Here is a 23,279-nt window from a genome sequence, read left to right on the forward strand (position 1 = left end):
TGGTGTTTAAAGGAAGGATAGTTTCAGTGTCACATAGCTCTGTGAAATGTAATTTTATTAAGAACCTGAGTTGTAGCTCACACTTAACATTTAATCTGTACCTGATTTTTTCAGCTGTTGCAAGGATAGCAAGCCCAGGTATATTGGAAATGGGAAAAATTTGCTATATAGTTCTTGCCTTTAAAAGGGCAAATTAAGAAACAAACTGACAGTGAGTTGACTGACGTGTAAGTGGCGTCTCTCTCGGTGATGTGATTGAGGTGGATTTTTGATTTTTTAAAGATTTTTTTGAGAACACCACCTGATGTCCGTGAAGATGATGGTGAAAGTGGTGTGCTTTCAGATGCTATCTCTGCCTCACATTATCTTCAACTTCAGAATATGCAGAGTAGACAGGTTGGTGAGCAGATGGAATACAATTATGTTAGTAGCCTACTTGTCCTAAAGCAATTTTAGAATCACTGAGGTGCAAAGAATTATGGAAGCTGGGATATAAAGAAAGTGTTTTTCCTAATATGCTGATCATTTACAATTTTATTGTCATCTGTATCAGTTGCTCAGGCTTTGAGGTTTGTTAAAGAATGATATAAGAAGAAATGCAATAAATATAATTTCTGAATGCTTTATAATATGCATGCCATGCCTAATACTGTGCTTGAACATTTTGGACAATAGTGAATTTCATTCAGCATTTGTGTATTTGGACATTTTAATATGCACACATATGTGCATTTTTCGAAGGTGAGAAAAGTTTAATTAACCAAGAAATTACTTCTATTTGCCCATTAAAAATTTCCCAGTAAAGGGGCCAGCCTTGTGGAATAGTGAATTAAGCCGCCACTTGCAACACTGGCATCCAGTAACAGAGCGCCCCCTGGTAACGTGCCTGGGAAGGTAGTGGATGAGGGCCTGATTTCGTGGCCCCCTGCCACCTACATGAGAGTCCCAGATGGAGTACAAGGCTCCTGGCTTCAGCCTGACCTACACGCAGCCATGCGGCCATTTGGGGAATAAACCTGCAAGTAGATCTCTCTCTCTCTCTCTCTCTCTCTCTCTCTCTCTCTGTCTCTCTCTCTCTCTCTCATTTTCCCTTTCAAATAAATAAATAATTTTTTTGGAAACACATAATCATGTAATATCTGGCTTGACCCTAATGTTTCTCAAAACTGTTTGTAAACCACCTTGACACCTGCAGTTAAGCATTTCTAAATTTGGGCAGCATAGTAGATTAATTGTACATTCAGGCACTTCTTGTATTTGGAAAGCCAGTTTACTAGCCCACATCATCCTCACATCGGAAGACATTCTTTTTAGAATTAAAGGGCTAGAGACAGAGCTTAACACTTTTTAACAAAAGCTTAGTCTCTTTTTAACATTTAAGATCCCTGTGTCAAAATAGGGTATTTTTAGAAAATCAGCTCTTTTTCCTATTTTCAGAAGATTTCTAAAATTTAAGTACATGATTTATTTTTGGTAAGTGACAAAGACAGTTCCTTTTTAAACTCATCCTGCCTCTTGGCATAATACTGTATGGTATACTAGAAACCCCATAATAAGTCAGCACATTTTTCACATGCTTATTCTTCCAACTTAGTGTTCTGCTTTTACATTCAACTACCATGCTTATTTTTTAACAGTTTTATTGAGGTATAATTTGTGTAACATAAAACTTACTTACTGAAGTGTATACTTCTATGGCTTTCTGTAAATTTACCAAGTTGCTTCAATACCACCACAATCTATCACCATGTTTCTGTCACCCAGAGTTTTCTTGTGCTTGCAATTCAGCATATTTGTCATGGCATCTTCCCTCCTCTGTGATCCTACACTGCTCTGATCCTCTTTTGAGGGACATACTACAATATTATATTTAAAATATATTACCCATTATTTTGTGTATCTGTTTTCACCAGTGGATTTTAACTCCCTCAAAGGGTCTTACTCATCATTATATGGCCACTGCCTCCCACAGTGTTCAGCAACTTAAGAGTTCCTTATTGATCACTGTTAATCCTTCTCTGTTACCTGGAAGGGTACTATTTTCTTCATGGAGGAGAGCAGAGAGCAGAGGCTTAGCCTCCTGCTGCCCACAGTGCTCCCCAGGCATTTCGATGGGTGATACAGGGCCTTTTGAATGTTCTGAATTGGAGGCATCCCAGGGAGTCCTGTCAGTAGGCACTTACCCCAGGTTCAGCCTTCATGGATTCTTCCAGCCATCTGGACCATTTTATTAAAGTGGTAACATCTAACTTTTCAGGGAATTGTGTGGTAAAGAGATTAAATTATGATGACCATAATAATGATTGGTGGTTCAGAGTAGAGTCCAGTACCTGGTTCATACCTCATACCCTTCTTTAATATCCTGGTTAGAGCATACATGGAACGGGGCACCAAGTCAAGTGAAGTCGAGCATCAGAGTGCATGGCTCATCCTTGGAAAGTTAGATTGAAGAATTCAGTAGAGACCTAGGCCTGTTGAGTTCACCCAACCTAATGATTATGAGCTAAAAAAAAGAACCAAAGAGCGGAAGGGAGCGCTACTTCCACCAAGTATGGCAAAAGTGATGGTGCTTTGTTTGACACGGGTGAGGAACTGGGGCCAGTGGAGACACTCCAAGGTGGATCAGTTGGGCCGATTACTTCTGTTCCCCTACATAGGCAGGCAAGGACAGCAGCTGCCTCTCCAGCCCTCTCTCCAGATGTAAACATGGACTCAGTTCTATTGTCATGGAGGCTTGTGTGGTAAGGCTGGCAGTACACGTGCTGGATCCAAGGGAAGAGGCTCTTTTTTACAGCATTTTTGCTGGGATGGTTAGGGGACACATGACATTTCCTGATCTTTTGTTCATGCTTTCATCTGTATCTACAGAGATGTACAGTCATAGAATAGGAGAGCTGAACAGGATTTAAGACACCAACATTTTTTGAGAACTATTTTCTTGAAAATGACTGGGGGTTCCAGAAACTTTTCTGCTCACCCTGGGGGCCCAGTTCCTGGACAGCTTTCATGTGGCTTGTATTTACTGACTTAGACCAATGCCTAAATTCTGTTGGCACAGACACCAAAACCTAGAGATGTGCCATCGCTTACTCTTGCCCCCAGGATAGGGACAGACCCAGGTGTCTTGCTTTATCTTCCGTAGGACACACTGTAATCTGCAGAAGTGAAAAAATTAATTTGAATTGTGAAGTGGTGAAGTAGCAGTAGCATCAGGGTATGTTAGGTTCCTATGGCTGTTGGAACAAAATGGCACAAATTGAATAGCTTAAAAAACACATACTAGGGGCCAGCACTCTGGTGTCGGCATCCCAGATGAGCACCAGTTCAAGTCCCAGCTGCTCCACCTCTGATCCAGCTCTCTGCTATGGCCTGGGAAAACAGTGGAAGATGGCCCGAGTCCTTGGGCCCCTGCACCTGCATGGGAGACCCAGAAGAAGCTCCTGGCTCCTGGCTTTGGATCAGCTTAGTTCAGGCCATTGCGGCCATTTAGGGAGTGAACCAGTGAATGGAAGACCTCTCTCTCTGTCTCTGCCTCTGCCTCTCTGTAACTCTATCTTTCAAATAAATAAATACATCTTTAAAAAAAACTGCAAAGAGAAACAGATATAAATTCACTGCTGTAGACTTAAAAACCTCTCTAGCAGACACAGACAGACCCAACAATCACACAGTCAGAATATAGTTAAATTGGACAGCACCATCAATCAACTGGATGTGGTTGACATCTGTGGACAGCCTCAACCAACAACAACAGAATACACATCCTTCACAAGGTCATGCGAAACATTCACACTCTGGGCCATGAAACACATTGTGGGGAGCAACTCGGACTGGACTAAGTTACTGGAATTAAGACTTATTCTATGCATCTGCTCTCCCACAATATGGCACTGGGAGAGGAGAAAACAGCTTCTACGCAGCTGCCTCTTGCCAACTTGAGTGATGACCTCCAGGAGCTGATCCTGCTCCTGATTGAAGGAGAGCAGCGTACTCGGCGTGTGGGCAGCCGAGTTGGGATTTGTGGAAGAGGACTATAAAGGAGGAGAGAGACGGCATGCACCAGGAACATCTAAGGGGAACATCTATCTGAAGGAACACCTGTGCAGCCCCCGAGAGAGCCGGCTGGTGGTGTGCCGCTCCCCCGCGGAAGTGGGGAATGTGGCAGGGGGAACCGCCCTTCCACGGAGGTGGAAGGGACGGTAGCCAACCCGGGAAGAACCAGCAGCAAACCCGCGGAGGGCCGAGCAGACCAAAGAACAGTGCAGGGTCCTGTGTCGTTCCTCCATGAAGAGGGGGAGCGACACACATCTTAGCTGACTTGCCCCAATTGGTAGAGTTGGAAACATACCAGGGGATTCCAATTCAATCCCATCAAGGTGGCATGTGCCAATGCCATCTCACTATTCCAAGTGATCAATTTCAGTTCACAATTGATCATAATGAAAGGACTAAGAGTCAAAGGGAGCACATAAACAAGTCTAGTATCTGCTAACACCAACCGATAGAATAAATAAAGGGGAGAGTGATCCAACATGGGAAGTGAGATACTCAGCAGACTCATAGAATGGCGGATGTCCTAAATAGCACTCTGGCCTCAGAATCAGCCCTAAAGGCACTCGGATCTGGCTGAAAAGCCCATGAGAGTATTTCAGGCATGGAAAGCCAAGACACTCTGGCAAAAAGATCTCTGTGAGTGAGATCCCAGTGGAAAGAACAGGTCTTCAAAGAGGGAGGTGCCTTTCTCTGAAGGGAGGAGAGAACCTCCACTTTGACTATGACCGTGTCTAAACAAGATAAGAGTCGGAGAACTCAAGGGGCTTCCATAGCCTTGGAAACTCATGACTGGTGCATAGGGAGATTACTGATGCCATAAACAGGAGTGTCAATTTGTAAAGTCAACAACAGGAGTCACTGTGCACTTACTCCTCATGTAGGATCTCTGTCCTTAATGTGCTGTACACTGAGGCTTAATGCTATAACGAGTACTCAAACAGTATATTTCACTTTGTGTTTCTGTGGGGGTGCAAACGATTGAAATCTTTACTTAATGTACACTAAACTGATCTTCTGTAAAAAAAAAAAAAAAAAAAAAAAAAAGAAATTATCAACTCCCAACTTGACTCTCACTGGGATATGACAATAGGTCTGATCTGATTTCATCATCATTTAAAAAAAATCATCTATTATTTTTCACTTTATGTTTCTGTGTGGGAGCAAACTGTTGAAATACTTATTTAAGGTATACTAAGCTGATCTTCTGTATATTAAGATAATCGAAAATGAATCTTGATGTGAATGGAAGGGGAGAGGGAATGGGAAAGGGGAGGGTAGTGGGTGGGAGGGACGGTATGGGGGGGGGAAGCCATTGTAACACATGAGTCGTACTTTGGAAATTTATATTCATTAAATTAAAAAAAAAAACAACAACAATAATACTTGTATAGATACTCAGAGCCCAAGCGGTTTAACTTAGAAACCAATAATACTAGAAAACCAAAACATCCTCAAGCTCTTGAGATTAAGTAACATACTGTTAAATAGCACATAGGTCAAAGAAGGACTCTGAAGAGAAAAAATACTTTAAATGAAAATGAAAACACAACTTACAACTTGTCAGAGACAGTGAAAGCACTCCTTAAATTCTAGCATTTGATGCTATACCAGAAAAGATAGATCTCAAATCAATAATATAAAGCTTCCTCCTTTGGAAACTAGAAAATGAAGAGCAATTTAAATCCAAAGTAAGCAAAAGGGAAGAAATAAAAATTAGGGCAGAAATCAATGAAATTGAAAATAGGGAATTAAAAGCATTAATCAACAAAACAATAATTCTGGCCAAAACAGCAAATTGTGTATATATTTTACCGCATTTGAAAAAAGAAGGGAAATGCACATATGTATAAATGCACATATCTAGAACTACACTTTCTCCTTTTCTGCCCTGTGACCTTGGCCTTCTCCTTGATTGTCCAGCTCCAGTATCACATCTCAGGGATGACTTTGTTTTCTTTTCTTTTTTTAAAAATATTTATTTATTTATTTATTTGAAAGGCTGAGTTACAGAGAGGCAGAGAAAGAGAGAGAGGTTTTCCATCCGCTAGTTCACTCCCAGAGGGCAGCAACAGCTGGAGCTATGCCGATCCGAAGCCAGGAGCCAGGAGATTCTTTCGAGTCTCCCATGCAGGTGCAGGGAACCAAGGACTTGGGTCATCTTCCACTGCTTTCCCAGGTCACAGCAGAGAGCTGGATCGGAAGTGGAGCAGCCGGGGCTCGAACCAGCGCCCATATGGGATGCCGGCCCTTCAGGCAGAGGATTAACCCACTGGGCCACAGCACTGGCCCCTCAGTGATGATTTTGCATAGGATTCATCTTGAGTAGTATGCAGCTCTTCTATGGAAAATCTTTTCATTACCTTTTCAACTACTTAACACCCCCATATGCATACATGCATAAAACCGGTCCATGAATTTGTATTTGAGTTGAATGTTTGCATTCCATATTACAAGTTTGGTGCAAGTGTAACAACCTGGGTGGAGCTGAAACCCACTGATATTTAGCAAAATGAGGTACTTCACAATGTGATCTGTGACTATGTCAACTTAACAATGCTGACTTTTCATGAATTTTAGGAAGTAGTAGGTTTTTTTCTATTCTTTCTAGAATTCCAGTGAAATATAAGAATCCAGGAGATTTTTTAAAATTCTTTATCTAATTTTTCTGCTTAAAAGTATAAATCCACCAGGGATGAGTATTTGGCACAGCAGTTAAAGCACTGCTTGGGATGCCCACATTCCATATCAGAGTGTCTGGATTTGAGTTCCGGCTCTGCTCAGCTTCCTGTTATTGTGTACCTGGGGAGTCAACAACAAGTACACAGGTAGTTGGGTGCCTGTCACCCATGTGGGAGAACTGAATTGAAATCCCAGTTCCTGGCTTTGCCCTGGTCCAACTCCAGCTTGTTGTGGGCGTTTGGAGGAGTCAGACCCATGGATGGGAATTCTGCCTTTATCGGTCTCTCTGCCCTTCAAATAAGCTAACTAAATATATAAAATTTCAAAAATAAATCACCTGTTTTAAGTAGTTCAGGCCTCAGGAAATCTGTGATTTATAGCTGCTTTTAGGACACAACAGAGAAATAGAAAGCTTACCTGCTGCCAGCACTAGAACTTTGTCATTCCCGAAATGGCCACACTGTCAGGCAGGGCATTACGCAGTTCTCTGTTGGTACTGTGAAGAATGTCTTGAGGAATTTCTTAGGTTATAAGGTGTTGAGATCATTGGAATCTCAGTAGACAATACTCTCTTAGGAGTCTCTTCAAATATATTCATGGGTGAATCATTCCTTTTACAAACAAGGCAGAGAGCCCTGTTGTGTCTCTTTTATTTAACAAAATCATATTTATCATCATCCCGAAAATGCCTCAGTTGTTCAGTTATTCAGAGAAGTCCTGGTGACATGGGCTGTTTCCATATTTTATGGAGTTTTCTCTCTCTTTTTTAAGATTTATTTATTTATTTGAAAGAGTGTTATTGGGAGGCAGAGGCAAAGAGAGAGAGAGAGAGGTCTTCTATACGCTGGTTTACTCCCCAGATGGCTGCAAGGGCTGGAGTGACACCAGTCTGAAGCCAGGAGCCAGGAGCTTCTTCCGGGTCTCCCATGCAGATACAGGGGCCCAAGGACTTGGGCCATCTTCTACTGCTTTCTCAGACCATAGCAGAGAGCTGGATCAGAAGTGGAGCAGCCGGGACTCAAACTGGCACCCATATGGGATGCCAGCACTGCAGGCTTTACCTACTAACTAAAGTGCTGGCCCCTGGAGTTCTCTTTTAAAATCACTATCGTGGGACCAGTATTGTGGCATATTTGTGGTGTTTTGGATAAAGCTGCCACCTGCAGTGCTGACATCCCATTTGAGCACTGGTTCATATCCCAGCTTCCTCACTTTCAATCCAGCTCCATGCAAATGGCCTAGGAAAAGCAGTGGAAGATGGCCCAAGTGTTTGGGTTCCTGCCACAGGCATGGGAGACCCAGATAAAGCTCCTGGCTCTTGGCTTTGGCCTGGCCCAAAGCTGGCTCTTACAGCCATCTGGAGAGTGAACCAGCAGATGGAATCTCTCTCTCTCAAACACACACTCTGACTTTCAAAATAAATAAGTATTTTTAAAAAATCACTGTTGTATTGAATTATATCTGTTCCTATACATGGTTAAAGCAGCTTTTCTTCAGTAAGAGGCACTGCCATTTATGTCTGTAAAAAACAAAACAAGATAAAGCCCTGCAGTTTGCAATCAGGAATAATGTGAATCCAGCACAAGGTGATGGATAACCTACTCTGCCAATTTCATGTCTCAGATAGCAGCTGGTACAGGTTGCTCTCAGCAGCGGGGAGCGGGTCAGGAATCATAGAAGTGAGGAGGGACAGTCCTCACAGTGTTGCAGCTGACGTCCGTGCTGTACTGGGTTGGGTAGCACAGTGCCGTGAAGAGTCGCGCCCTGCACAGCGGTGTCCTGGTCAGTGAGGGAAGTTTGCTGTGGCCTCGGTGTCCACACAGCAGTGCCCTGCTTGTTCACCACTCCTTTCATCAGCCAGAGCACCTTCCAGTCCTGCAAGTAAGCAGCATAGGCTGTGCCATTCAGCCTAGGTGTGTAGTAGGCTGTACCATGTAGATCTATATAAGTATACACCATGATGTTTGTACAACACTGAAGTCTCCCATCACACCTGTTTTAAGGGATGCAGGACAACCACCACCAGGAGGCGCTCATGTGCATCTGGGCCAGGATGGGATTTTACTCCCAGAGCCTGACAAGGTCATTTGCTGACCTTCAGGGTATCAGAAGAGCTTGTTTTACAGAATTGAATATTTTGAACTCTCACTTATCAAGGCTTTCCTGTGTCATTCTCTGTTGAAAATTTTCTCAATTACTGTTTCCTAGTAGAATGTATTTGAGTTTTAATACTCAAATGTCAGAATAAATGAACATGTAATTTAAAAATTTTAGCAGCCACATTATAAAAGTAAAAAGCAGGTGAAATGAATTTTACAGCGTGTTTTTGTTTATTCCTGTAAATCCAGAACTATTATAGTATGTAACAGGATAAATGATTACTGATATTTTGCTTTTTTTTTGTTGTTCTAAGTCTTCTGGAATTTCATGCGTATTTTTTTCCAATTTATTTCACATCTCAGTTTGGACTAGCCACATTTCAAGTTCTCAGTAGCCGTATGTGGCTACCACACTGGATAGTGTAACACTATAACTTCTTTTGTCTGATATTCCTAGAAAGAGAATTCAAGTTTGCATCCCCCAAGACAGTTTGTAGCTCCAATCTCAAGTGGCCCACAGCTGTAATCAATAGAAAGTCATCCATGTGCTGTCTTTCTGAAAAATGTGCTCTAAGTTACAGAATGTCACAGCACTACGGTGTTGCTGGTAGAAAGCAGCTGTGTAGATGCACACAAAGGATTTATTACAGGTCGTAATTATTTTAAGCATTTTATATCATTTGTTATCTATATGTAGGTATGTTGGCAGTGCTTTAGCTATTTTTTAGGAAATCATTTAGGATTGACATGTAATACACAATGCTACCCTCTCCCTCTTTTAAATACTAGCAACTAGATTCATAGTGTTTCATAACCAAACATCTGATTTTCAGGAATAGATTAATTGGATTAAGTGGTACATGCCTTTACTACCAACTCTGCAGTGCTGAACTATAGAGTTCTTCATGGTGCTTCATGATTCTACAAGCAGTTGATCCTATAAATAATTATTTGAGAGAAGCAGACAGAGCTGCCATCTGCTGGTTCACTCCCCCAATGCCTGGGCATCAGGAACTCAATCCAGTTCGCCCATGTGGCTTGCAGGGACCCAAGCACTTGAGCTTGTTAGCTGCTGCCTTCCAGAGCACACATTAGCTGGACGCTGGAATCATGGGGACAACTGGAATTTGAGTTGGGATATGGGTGTTCCAATACGCATTTTAATCACTGTGCCGAGTACCTGCCCCTACAATAATTTGTAAATATGTATTTTAAACTGCTTTCAATTTGAAAATATAAAATCCATTATATATCCTAAATTTTGACGCATTTACACATCAGCGTATTGATTTCTGGTACTGACCACAGAATAAATTTTATTGCTATTATATGAGCTCACAAATGGACGTTTTAGATTGAACAAAAACATTTATCATTTGTAGCAACTTTTCTCTCTGAGTCCAAATTCCACAAACCTGTGTAATCATCCTAAATACAAAAGTACACAGAATGCTGAGTGACTACGACTAGGATGCACAGTCCATGATTTCTAACTTGTGAGTGTGTTCAAATTGTTTTCACCTTTCTTACTGCTGTACCTTGTAGTGGATACTGTTATACAATATATTTTAATTTTAAAAAAAGTATTTATTTACTTGAAAGGCAGTTACAGAGAGAGGGGAAGAGAGATATTAATTTTCCATTTGCTGTTTCACTCCCCAAATGGCTGCAACATCTGGGGCTGGGCCAAGCTGAAGCCAGGGGCCAGGAACTCCATCCAGGCACCTTATGTGGGTGCAGGGGACCAAATACTTGGGCCATCCTCTTCTGCTTTCCCAGGCGCATCAGCAGGGAGCTGGATCAGAAGTGGAGCAGCCGGGATTTGAACCAGTGCCCATTTGAGTTGCCAGCATTGCAGGCAACAGCTTAACTGCTATGCCAAAATGCCAGCCCCTATTATATATAATACATTTTATAAGGCAAAACAGCACATTATCAACTATGGATATTGAGATTTTTGTTTGGTTTATTTCTTCCAAGAAAAATATTAATCTGGTAAAAAAAAAAAAGAAAGAAAAAAGTTGGAAACAATGGCTATTGCAGTAATTTCTTTTTTTTATTTAATAAATGAATTTACAAAGTGCAACTTTTGTATTGTTGTGGCTCCCCCCCCCAACCTCCCTCCCTCCCACGGCCCTTCCCTCTCCCACTCCCTCTCCCATCCCGCCCTTCATCGAGTTTCATTTTCAATCACCTTCATATATACCCTAAGCAAGGATTTCAACAGGCTGCACTCATACGACCGCACAAGGTATAGGGTATTGTTCGACTAGTAGTGTTGTTTTTAAGTTTCATAGTAAAACACATTAAGGACAGAGATCCTATGTGGGGAGCCTGTACTCAGTGACTCCCGTTGTTGATTTAACAATTGGCACTCTTATTTATGACATCAGCAATCACCCGAGACTCTTGCTATGAGCTGTCTAGACTCATAGAATGGCAAATGCCCAAAACAGCACTCCTGCCTCAGAATCAACCCTTGGGACATTCGGATCTGGCTAAAAGGTCCATGAGAGTCTCACAGGCATGGAAAGCCATGAAACAGTGGCAAAAAGCAATCTAAATGAAAGATCCTGGTGAACAAGACCCCAGTAGTAATTTCTTTTGGCTCGCGAAGTCTCAGTTTTTCTGTTTATCAGAATAAGCATTTTTTTCTACTTACAACTCAAGTACTGAGGGAAGATTTTTGAAAATCTTGGAGTCAGGCCGGCGCCACAGCTCAATAGGCTAATCCTCCACCTAGGGGCGCCGGCACACTGGGTTCTAGTCCCAGTCAGGGCGCCGGATTCTGTCTCGGTTGCCCCTCTTCCAGGCCAGCTCTCTGCTGTGGCCAGGGAGTGCAGTGGAGGATGGCCCAGGTGCCTGGGCCCTGCACCCGCATGGGAGACCAGGAGAAGCACCTGGCTCCTGGCTTCGGATCAGCGCAGTGTACCAGCCGCAGCGCACCAGCCATGGCGGCCATTGGAGGGTGAACCAACAGCAAAAGGAAGACCTTTCTCTCTGTCTCTCTCTCTCACTATCCACTCTGCCTGTCAAAATAAATAAATAAATAAATAAAAAATATAAAAAAATAAAATTTTTGGAATCAAAGAATTATCAGTTGATTAACTCTTGCTTAATCTGGGTCTTGTTTTTCTTTTTCAAAATGAGGGAAAAATACTTTCTTTGTGATCATGGAAGAAAAAATATTCCCTAGACCAGCACCGTGGCTCACTAGGCTAATCCTCTGCCTTGCAGCACCGGCACACCAGGTTCTAGTCCCAGTCGGGGCGCTGGATTCTGTCCCGGTTGCCCCTCTTCCAGGCCAGCTCTCTGCTGTGGCCAGGGAGTGCAGTGGAGGATGGCCCAAGTGCTTGGGCCCTGCACCCCGTGGGAGACCAGGATAAGTACCTGTCTCCTGCCATCGGATCAGCGCGGTGCGCCGGCCGCAGTGTCCATTGGAGGGTGAACCAACGGCAACGGAAGACCTTTCTCTCTGTCTCTCTCTCTCACTGTCCACTCTGCCTGTCAAAAAAAAAATATTCCCTAGAATTTACTATTATTTTTACTCTGGACTTACAATTTTTAAAACAATTGAAATTGTTTTGGAAGCAGCCATATATTTTGCCTGTGCTCTTTTATGGATATAACTCATGTATTTGATTATAATATAGTGATTAAAAAATATCCACGGTTCCATACTCATACTTACAGAAGAATTCTAATTAAGGAATGCAGAATAAGTGAGAGATTTTTAGGTAACCAAAATAGAAATTGCCATGGAGAAGTTCCACTAATGAATGCTAACCTCAGCAGACAAAAGGCAAAGCAGAGGGCAGATATTTGCCCTAATGGTAAGCTGCCCCACATCCCATCCTGTAGTGCCGAAGTTTGATTCCTGGCTCTGATTCCTGATTCCAGCTTCCTGCCAGTACAGACTCTGGAAGGCAGCAGGTGATGTTGAACTCAATCAAGTAGTTGTGTCCCTGACAGCTTTGTGGAGGCTTTGTGATGGACTTCCCAGCTCTCAACTCCACCCCAGCCCAGCCCCAGCCTTTGTAGGCATTTGAGGAATAAAACAGTGCATGGGAGCTGTCTCGCTCTGTGTGTCTCTTGCTGCCTTTCAAGTAATTAAATAAATGTAAAGGAAAAGCAGGGTATTTACAAGGTTTAATTTACAAAAGAAAATAGTAACTTAGTAACTTTATTTTTATTTTTTAAAGATTATTTATTGGAAAGGCAGAGTTATAGAGGTAGTGAAAGAGAGACATCTTCCATCTGCTATTTCACTCCCCCATTGGCCACAATAGCCGGAGCTAGGCCAATCCAAAGCCAGGAACCTGGAACTTCTTCATGTGGGTGCAGGGGTCCAAGGGCTTAGGCCATCTTCTGCTGTTTTCCCAGGCCATAGCAGAGCTGGATCAGAAGTGGAACAGCCAGGACTTGCATCAGGTACCCATATGGGATGCTGGCACTGCTTTACCCACTATGCCATGGTGCCAGCCCCCAGCTTAGTAACTTTAAATAGAGAATCCTATCAGGTACTTCTTTACCCAAGTGACCCTGGTTAATCTCACCAGTAACAAAACCTATACCCTGTGGATCTGGTGCACCAAGCAGGGTGCATCTCCTAGGTGGAACCCTTCCCCAAAAATGCAAAGCCCTGTGATCATGAGAAAACATCAGACAGATCTAAATTAATAGCACAGTCTACAAGGTAACTGTTGTTTCTCAAAGTGTGAAGGTCATAACGAAGACTGCAGCACTGTTACAGATTAGAAAAGACAAAGGAGATATGACATTATAATGTAGTGTGCATTCACACATAGTTTCCTGCAGCAGGGAAAAAAGGTAATGACAGAAAGGCTGCAATCTCAATACATTATGCAGTTTAATTCATAGTGTTATAATGTTAACTTTTTAGTTCTGAAAACTTTACTGTACTTACGTAAGATACTAACATCAACAGAAGCTGAGCATGTGGAAATGATGTACTATATTTACAACTCTAAAATTATTTCAAAATAGAAGTAAAATATTAATGTTTAAGAGTTTCTTTTCATGTATCTTCCAGTTACTTATAAATTATCGGTGGAGGGGTGAGCATTTTGGCCTAGTAATTAAGGCATCAGTTGAGACCCTTGTATCCCATTTCAGAGTACCTGGATTTGAGTCCAGGCTCTGCTTCCAATTCTGACTTCCTGCTAATGCAGACCATGGGAGGCAATAGGTGTTGGCTCAAGTAGTTAGGTCCCTGCCATCCACATGGGAGGCCTGGATTGCATTCCCAGCTCACAATTTCAGCCTTGCTCAATCCCACTTGTTGCAAATATTTGAGGAGTTCATCAGTGTAATGAACTTTGTCTATTTGAGAGACTCAAACTGGTGCCCATATGGGATGTCAACACTGTAGGCAACAGTTTTAACCTGCCATGGTGCAACACTGACCTCGGTGTGATAGTTATTTTGGTTGAAGTTTTAATAAAAAGCTTCAGTAATCAAAGTTGAATGAGCAGTGAAACCAGAGGCAATTCAGGAAATTAAAACATCTGAGATAAGTCAAATACTTTTATCGTATTTTTTCCAGCAGTATGTTAGACCTTGCAAACTTTCCATAGCTCTTTCTTCCTATTTATTGACTGAGTGTGGCCATCTATTTTAAGCCTTCTCCAAGCTTAAGGTGTGTTATGCTTGAAGAGTTAAATTTGCTGTGCTTGAAGGAGCAGAGATTTAGAAAAGGGAGCGTGGCAATTAGGGGTTGTCTGAATGGCTAGTATGGAGCCCCTCACTTTTATGATGGTTAGAAAGGTCCAATTGTAAGATGCCAAAGCTCTGTGTATGGCACTGTCATCCTAATCCTCCAGTGGATTTAACTTGGGTTTTGATTTTAGAGATTAGCCTGGTATTTGGCAGATACAGTTCAACACTCTTCATTGGGCTCAGTCTCTTAAATTATTTCTTGTGCTCTTTTCACCTAGTGCTGTATTAGTGGCTGTAGAAATGCAAAACTTAAGATAATGATCTGCCAAAAAAACACAACCCCTGCTCATTTAGAAAGAAGACAACCATGAAGGTATTGTAGTGGATGAAAAGAGTAGAGGCTTTGTAGATTTTATGATCATACCTTCATTATTTCTAATAATTACTAAGTCTGTGGCCTTGGTTATTTATGTAAATTCCCTTAGTGCTATTATTTACAGTATAGGATAGCAACATCAAACTTAATAAGGTTCATATGACACATAAGAAATGTTAATAAACAGTGGCTGTTGTCATCATGGTGGCTTTTGTCCCAGTGGATAGACCATTAGAAAACAAGGTAGTTCATTCATCATACTAAGTAAATGTTGAGTACTGTGGTAGGTGTGTGACCCAGTCTTTGTGTTTTTCCCTTTTAGAGATGATGAAGAGAAAAAAAAGTCTCCCTCAGAAGGCACTGATGAGAAGGCTAATGGAATGCATCCGAAAACCATTAGTCGCATAGGCAGCACCACAAACCCATTTTTGGACATTCCTCATGACCCAAATGCTGCTGTGTACAAAAGTGGATTCTTGGCTCGGAAAATCCATGCAGATATGGATGGAAAGAAGAGTAAGCATCACTTTTATAATTTTATATTTTATTTATTTGATCTTTAGGCTCAAAATTTAAAGTGAGTTGATTTAAAATACAATCCAGAATAAAGAAAATTATGTTATCTTAATGAACTGTTCTTGCAGTTTGATAAAGCTTCTAACTCCAAATCAGAAATCCATTGTTGACACCTAATCTTCTCTAAGTAGAATTCTAGAACTTTAGAAATGGGAGAGAGTTACATACTATTCATTTCCCAATCTCTCTTCCATGGCTTCAGCAAGTAATAATGAATACCTATCACATGCTAGGCACCAAAAAATATAACAGTGGATAGAATGAGCAAGGTCCCTGTGTTCATGGAGTTTACATTGTTGGTGGTTTGGGGAAGCACCGACTTTACAATACATGAAAAATTACTGGTGTAGGTCCCAGAGACACAGGAGAGATCCCGAGCATGTACACAGCGACTGGTGTTTGATGAGATGCTCAGGCAGGATGTGTTGTCAGTATTGGGGACCTGAAAGAGTCTTATGTGATGGCCTCTGATTGCTCCGCGAAGTGTGAGACATTATCTTCTGAAACATAATAATGGTTGAAGATGGAGAAGAATGGAGTATGCTTGTATGATTAGAATAATCTTTGTGGAGGGTGAGATAGCAATTTTATGTGGTTGAACAGGCTAAGGTCCTTGCTAAGTATGCTCAAAATTTGTGGGTTATGGGTGTCCCTACCCTCCTACAGAGACTTGGAGTGAAGGGATGGACAGTACCACTGTTTCCATTTGTGGCTGGCACTGTTTCTTAGCGTATTCTAACAAGTTGCAGTCAAGAGAAACATTGTAACATAGTGGCTTGGACACAGACTTAATGTTTCAGTGTTCTGTAGGAGTACCTCCAACAGCATTTCCTTTGCTTATTTGCTTGCCTTGTAGAAGACTTGATTATCTCTAACAACATCCTGATTATTGCCCTTGAAACTGACAGCCAGTCAAACTAGCTTAGAAGAAGTGCATGCCTGAAGATGAAGGATTATTATCAAGACACATTTCTCCATTTCTATCTCTGCATTATTTTGCATTCTTCTGAATGGAGCCCATTATACATACCTGGATCCATGGCTATAAGCAACGCTATAAATCATGGGTTCAATTTTGACACCAAAGAGGATTCTCCTTCTTCCTTAAGTTCTTTTTAAAATTATTTTTTAAAATATTTCATATACATTTGAGAAGCTGAGAAACAGAGAGAAGCGGGCACAGGAGAGCTCCCTTCTGCTAGTTCACTCCCCAAATGCCCGTAACAGCAGAGAGTAGGCCAGGCAAAGCCAGGAACTCAGAACTCAGCCTGGATTTCCCATGTGGGTGACAGGGATCCAACTACATGGGTCATCACTTACACATCCCAGCATGCACATTAGCACGAAGCTGGCATCAAGAAGAGCTAGAATTCAAACCCAAGTACTCTAATATGGGATATAGGCTTCCCAACAAGTGACTTAAGCACTAGGTCAAATACCAGCCCTTCCCCTAGTTTCTAATTTAGCATATTCAGGATTTGTAGGACAGAGGGGCTATGAGAGGCAGCCCTCACTTGGTTGCCATGGCAAGAGGAGAGTTCCATGGAGAAGACGTAAGATACAGGTCTCAGGGGAAGGGAAGTGTTATTGACAGAAAAAACACTAGATACCTCGTGTTTGCTCCAGGGTACACACACACCGTTCTCCATGCATTGGTTCAGACAGTGCTTTTGCTAAACTGTACAGTTTTCCCTTTACAATCTCAGATATACCCATTTCTTTATCACATGCTGGTGTCCACCGCAGCTCTCATTTCCAAGGCTAAGATTTGCTGGTTGTGTTCATTCCTCTCAGTTAGCTGTGGATGAAGCTTCAATCTAGAGGCTAAATGAAAAAATCTAGTAATATCTGACATATCTCAAATAAAGGACTAGAGCAGAAAAATAGAGTCACTGCAATTTAAAGTACCAGTTCAAAAAAAAAAAAAAAAAGGGAAGCAAACAGTTCTCACTGATTCAAAGTAGACACTACATCTTGCTGGACAAGGGTGGCAAAGTTAACTCACATGAACATCTTTTCATTGACTCTTTCCTAGCAGTGGATTGACTGAATTGCCAAACTTTACCAAACTGTCCTCAGGTTCTGCCATCCTGATGAAAACATATTTTTTCTGCTTTGTCCTGGGCCCCTTCCCCACTGGAAGCTCTGTGTAGGAATAGATACAAAACCTGAGGGCTGCTTTGTTTATTGCAGATTCCTTGTGCAAGATGGAAGCTTTCCTGCCAGTGTAACTCCATAAAGCTTCCGTTTATACTGTGAGAACTTTTGGTTGATCAGGGCAATTTCAGGTTTAAGGTTTTTTTTTTGTTTTTTTTTTGTTTTTTTTTTTGTCTTGTCTTAGCAACTTAAAAGATTCTGCCTATTTTCCAAAGGGGTTTGCCTCTGCCTATTTCTGTCTCTGCTCCTGCATCGGAACAGAGGGAAAAGTCCATGGATAGGGTAAGACAGTGCCAGTTGGGCCCCAGTCTCCAGGCTTCTGTTCTGTCAGTTGCTTTATCATTATAGGAACTTCCTCCTGTGATTTGAGGTTACTGAGAGAAGCTTAGAAATTTCACCCTTCATTCCTAGGCTCTTCCTAGGTACCCATTATAATTTCTTTGGTTTCCAAATCACTTTAGTGTGGACAGATAAATGAACTTTTTCAGGATAAGAAGGTGCGTGCTTTCTAATAATTAGATAAAATAAAATTCAGCAATTTTAAAGTGTTTATTTTGAGTTTTGGAAAGTATAGACAGTTTTGCAACCAATGTCAAATCAAGATAAACAGTGTTTCCATTACCTGAAAAAGTTCCACTGTGATTTTTACAGGTAATGTCTTCCACCCCTGCTGCAGCCCGTGACACTTACTTATCTGTCTTTGAATAAATAGCATGCTTTCACCTATAGCATGCTTTCACCTTTTCTAGAACGGCAATAAATAGAGTCACAAGGACTGTTTTGTGCTTTTCTTCTCTCAGTTAATATGGTTTTTACAGGTCACTTTGTCTCTTTTCATTGGGAAACATCGCTCCCCTGTTTGAGTAGCCTCTCCACTCGGCAGTTGGGCATGTGTGTTGTCTCTGGGTTTTGGCTATTGTAAATAAAGCTGCTGTGGATGTTCACGTACAAGTTCTGGCGTGCACATATGTTTGAGTTTCTCAGAAGTGACATTAGAATGAGGGAGTATGAGTGCCAGCTACCCAATAAGCACATGTTTAGCTCAAGACGAGGCTGCCGAGGTGCCCATACCATTTTGCATTCCTGCCAGCTACATACATTCTGTCCCCTTGAGGAATTGACTCCTTTGTCAATTTCTTATTTTTAAGTCTACTTTGGTTGGATTAATATAGCCACTCCAGCTTCATTTTTAGTTTTGCATCAATATCACATTCTTTTCTATGTTTTCATTGTTAATCTGTGATTTTATCTTTAAAATGGTTTTCTTTTATATAGTACATCATTGGATTATTGCTATATTCTGACACAGTCTCTGTGTTTTGATTGTTTAAACCATTTTGACTTTAAAATTTATATTGATAGCATTCATAGCAGTTATTAATATAGTGGTCCTTAAATATGCCATCTTGCTACCTTATACCATTTTTTTTTCTGTTCTCATTCCTTATTTAAGATTTGTGTGTGTGTGTGTGTGTGTGTGTGTGTCTGTTTTCCTTTGCTACTATCTTGTTAGCTATACCTCTATTCATTTTAGGGGTTGCTGTGGTATTTACAGAATCCATCTTTAACTTGCCAGTCTACTTTCAAATTATATGACCTGGTGTGTAGTGTGAGATCCTTATAACAAGACACTTGCCTTTTTTTTTTATTCTAATGTTTGTGTTATTGTCAGACATTTTAATTTTCTTTGTTACAAAACTGCCAGTAGAACACTGTACCTACTGGTGAGAAATTTACTTTGTTTCATCAGTATGAAAAGGTCTGCACTCTTCTCTGATTTTAGGAACTTATGTCTATGTATATAGAATTCTTGAGCAATGACTTTCTTTTTCTTTCAATACTTTGTTGTGCTGAAATGTCATTCCATTGTCCTATGTCCTGCATGACTTTGGACAAAGAGATCTGCTGTTGTTCTTGCCCATGTTTTTCCGTACCCAGTGTGTTTGTTTTCTTTTCTTCCCTTGGATGCTTTTGAGATTTTTCTTTGTCTCAATAATTTTCAGCATTTTTGTTCTAGGGGCCTTATTATGATTTTCTTTATGTGTTCCTCATTTGTTGTTTGTTGAGGTTCTTGGATTCACACATTTCTGTTTTTCACCAATTTGGAGAATCGTCAATTGTTATTTCTTAAAGCACATGCTTCCCTTTGTAAGATGCATTTCCTGTGTGTTACATCACTTCATACTATTCTAAAACTTTACAGAGCCTGTTTAGTTTTATGTGTGTGTGCATGTAATTCTTTTTTGTCCTTTTAGTACCTTAGTAATTTTTATTCTTCAAATTTACTACAATATTTTTCATTTAATATATAATATTTTATATTTGAAAGTGCAATGTTAATTTGTTTTGTATTCTCCATTTCTCTCCTTATCAGTTTCATGTTTTCTTAATGTTCTGAGTATACTGGTCGTATTTGTAGTGGCTGTTTTAAGGTCCTTCTCATTGTACCTTCCAGCCACGTCTGGAACTGTTACACTGATGCATTTTTCTTTTGGTTAAGGATTATACTTCCTTTTCCTTTGCATACCTAGTAATTTTTATTTGAGTACAAGACATTGTGGTTTTTCTGTTTTTCAAATTCAGGATTTAGTTATATTATATTTTAAAATGTTGCATTTTTCTTCTGGATGAGGTAAGTAACATGTAGATTAAACTATTTAGAAACTTCCTTTATCCTTTCTGGCAGGGGATCCAGAGCAGCCCTTGTTCTAGATCTTTACTCAGTTCCTTTAACATGGCACGGTTACTCTTCTACAGACTGTATCCAATGGCCCGCAAAGTCGATCCACTCTGGCCGATGAGCCCACAGACTATCCCTAGTCCAGTCAGAGCTCTCAAGATTGCTCATTCCTCGCTTTCTCTGGTTCCTTCCTACGCCAGGGGTTATTTTCTTTTGTTTCTGTTCAGACCGATGGTCTAGCCAATATCCGGAGATTCCTCTGCAGACCTGTAGAGCTATTTCTTTCTTCAGTGTCCCCTTTTCTTTTATCTGATGCAGAAATCTGGCCCCCCTTCAGCCTCACCAGACTCACCATTCATGTCTTCAACTTCAACATCACTTCTAAGCTCTGTTCGGTACCCTCTTTCATTACCAGGGCCAAGAAACTCCCCAAGCAGCAAACTGAGCTTAACTCACTTGTTCTTTTGTATTCAGAATCACAGTGTAATGTTGCCTGTTGTGCAGTAGCTAATAACTCTTGTTTTGTATTTACACGGTCCTTTTTTCTAGTTATTATAGAAGAGCAGTTTCTATAGCAGTTAATCTTTCATGAGTATAAGAAGATCTAAACTGACTATTGATCCTCTTTTTTAGTATTTATTGCTTATTTAATATTTGAGAGGTAGAGCTTTGGTGGGGCAGTGGGTGGCAGCATGGGGATTTGAAAGATCTTCCATCTGCTGGTTCACTCCCTGGATAGCTGCAACAGCCAGGCTGGGCCAGGCTGAGCCAGGAGCCAGGAACTTCACCCAGGCTTCATCTAGGTCTTCAGCATCAGTGGCAGGGGCCCAAACGTCTACCTTCCCAGGTACATTAACAGGAAACTGGATCTTAAGCATAGCAGCTGGGACTCAAGACAGCACTCCAGTATGGGGTGCTAGCATCCCCAGTGATGGCTTAACCCACTGCACCACAGGGCCTGGCCCTGTATCCCTTTTCTTTCTTTCTTTTTTTTTTTTTTTTTTTTTTGACAGGCAGAGCGGACAGTGAGAGAGAGAGACAGAGAGAAAGGTCTTCCTTTGCCATTGGTTCACCCCTCAGTGGCTACTGTGGCCAGCACACCACGCTGATCTGAAGCCAGGAGCCAGGTGCTTCTCCTGGTCTCCCATGCAGGTGCAGGGCCCAAGCACTTGGGCCATCCTCCAGTGCCTTCCCGGGCCACAGCAGAGAGCTAGACAGGAAGAGGAGCACCCGGGACAGAATCCGGAGCCCCAACCGGGACTAGAACCCGGGGTACTGGTGCCGCAGGCGGAGGATTAGCCTATTGAGCCGCAGCACCTGCCTGTATCCCTTTTCTTAAAAATGTCTTTCTAGTAGCCTCAGGCCTCAAGATATGATCTTTGTTGAGCTGTGGCAGTGATAAGGAATGCTACGTATTTAGGCACCAACTGTTCAGATGTGGTATTTGGCTGTCCAGAAAGGAGTGTGTTTCCTTCCCACCTGATCTCTCCTTCTCCCATGTCTGGGTGAACTGGCTTATCTAAGTGTTGCTGCTGTTTCTCAGAAATGTACCAGAAGGCATGGACTGTTCAGTCTTGACTAAATAGTTACAATAAGCACATTTTAGGTATGTTTATATTAGGATTCATATCTAATATGCTATGAAATATACCACATTACATTTTCAGTACAAATCTAATACATTAGAAAAAATCAAAACAGCAATGAGGTTTTCCTGGAATGGGAATTCCAAGTAATTTTGAGGACACTGCATGATGATACTTTTTAAACATATTTCTCTTGATTCAGCATGTTTAGTATAACTGCAGTTATATTACATTTTTATATACGTACATTTGTATATATGTACATTTGCATATATACACACACATATATATATACAGCCAGATACTGTGATTACAAATTATAGTACCAGTTTTTATTTTTTTAAGATTTTTTTTAATTTAAAAGGCAGAATGACAGAGACAGACACTCACAAGAGACATAGAGAGAAAAAAAGGGGTTCTCTGTCCACTGGCTCACTCCCCAAATGAGCTCAACAGGCAGAGCTGGGCCAGACCAAAACCAGAACAACATCCAGGTCTCCCACATGAGGTGCGGGGCCAACCCTTGGGCCATCATCTGCTACAGCAGAGAGCAACCAGGACTTGAATTGGCACTCCAATGTGATATACTGTACCACAACATCAGCCCCTGTACTAAAAGCATTAAATAAATGAAGATTTGAGTCAAAGTTCTTTGGAGAGATTATTTTCTCACAAAGATTAACTTGAAGGGACCACTTGGTATCTTGTTGTTTTTAATCAACTCTGAGGACTCATTTGGTCTATATCTATAATTACTCAGGGATGGATTTAACATTTTTATAAAACATTGGAGGTTTTCTTCCTTTTTTTTGCCTTTTAAAGATAAGCTCAGCTCAGAAATTCTATCTCTAGATGATAAATCATAACTAAAAAAAAATCAAGTGTTTTATTTCTCACAAAAATATATGTGTTTACCAGAGCCATTAAATTTGACATTTAGAGAAAGCTTTGAAAAGCCAAATGTAGGGGAAAAATGAATCTTGTGTTTTTTTTTTTTTCAGGTGAAATGGTAAATTTAATGTATCTAATATAAGTTCCTTGTGGAAATCAAAAAAATTGACTAGAAACAATGTTCCCAAAAATTCAGTGTTCTAAATGATAATAGTGATAATTATTCAGTGTTAGAGCTTTATTGTAAGCACAGCATGCATTACTCATGGAATCTCTGTCCTTTGATATTGTCCCTATTTCACAGATAATAACATTGGTCTTTTCTAAAACAGTGCTTTACCAGTAATTGTGTACTGTGAAATTTCAATACAGGAATACTGTGTTTACTGAATGAAACAAAGCAATCAGCATTTCTCCTTTGGTTTATGATCGGAGACTCGGGCTTCTTTTTTCTGTTCATACAATGTACGCTAGGTTATCGAGGTTATTGTGAACTGTATTCT

At 41.0% G+C, this 23,279-nt stretch overlaps 1 protein-coding gene across 13 annotated transcripts in view; it reads left to right on the forward strand.

Moving 5' to 3' along the window:
* PSD3 (pleckstrin and Sec7 domain containing 3) overlaps positions 1-23,279 on the forward strand; it is a 583,146-nt gene that overhangs the window by 456,549 nt on the left and 103,318 nt on the right. For all 13 annotated transcript variants that reach the window (XM_008267258.5, XM_089302856.1, XM_070047341.2 and 10 more), the window contains one exon: positions 15,209-15,402. In XM_008267258.5, coding sequence (XP_008265480.3) covers positions 15,209-15,402 — 194 coding nt within the window. The remainder of the gene's footprint in view (positions 1-15,208; positions 15,403-23,279) is intronic.

This window comes from Oryctolagus cuniculus, chromosome 8 (genome assembly GCF_051225735.1).
Source record: "Oryctolagus cuniculus isolate XC-2025 breed Fujian yellow rabbit chromosome 8, ASM5122573v1, whole genome shotgun sequence".
NCBI lineage: Eukaryota > Metazoa > Chordata > Mammalia > Lagomorpha > Leporidae > Oryctolagus > Oryctolagus cuniculus.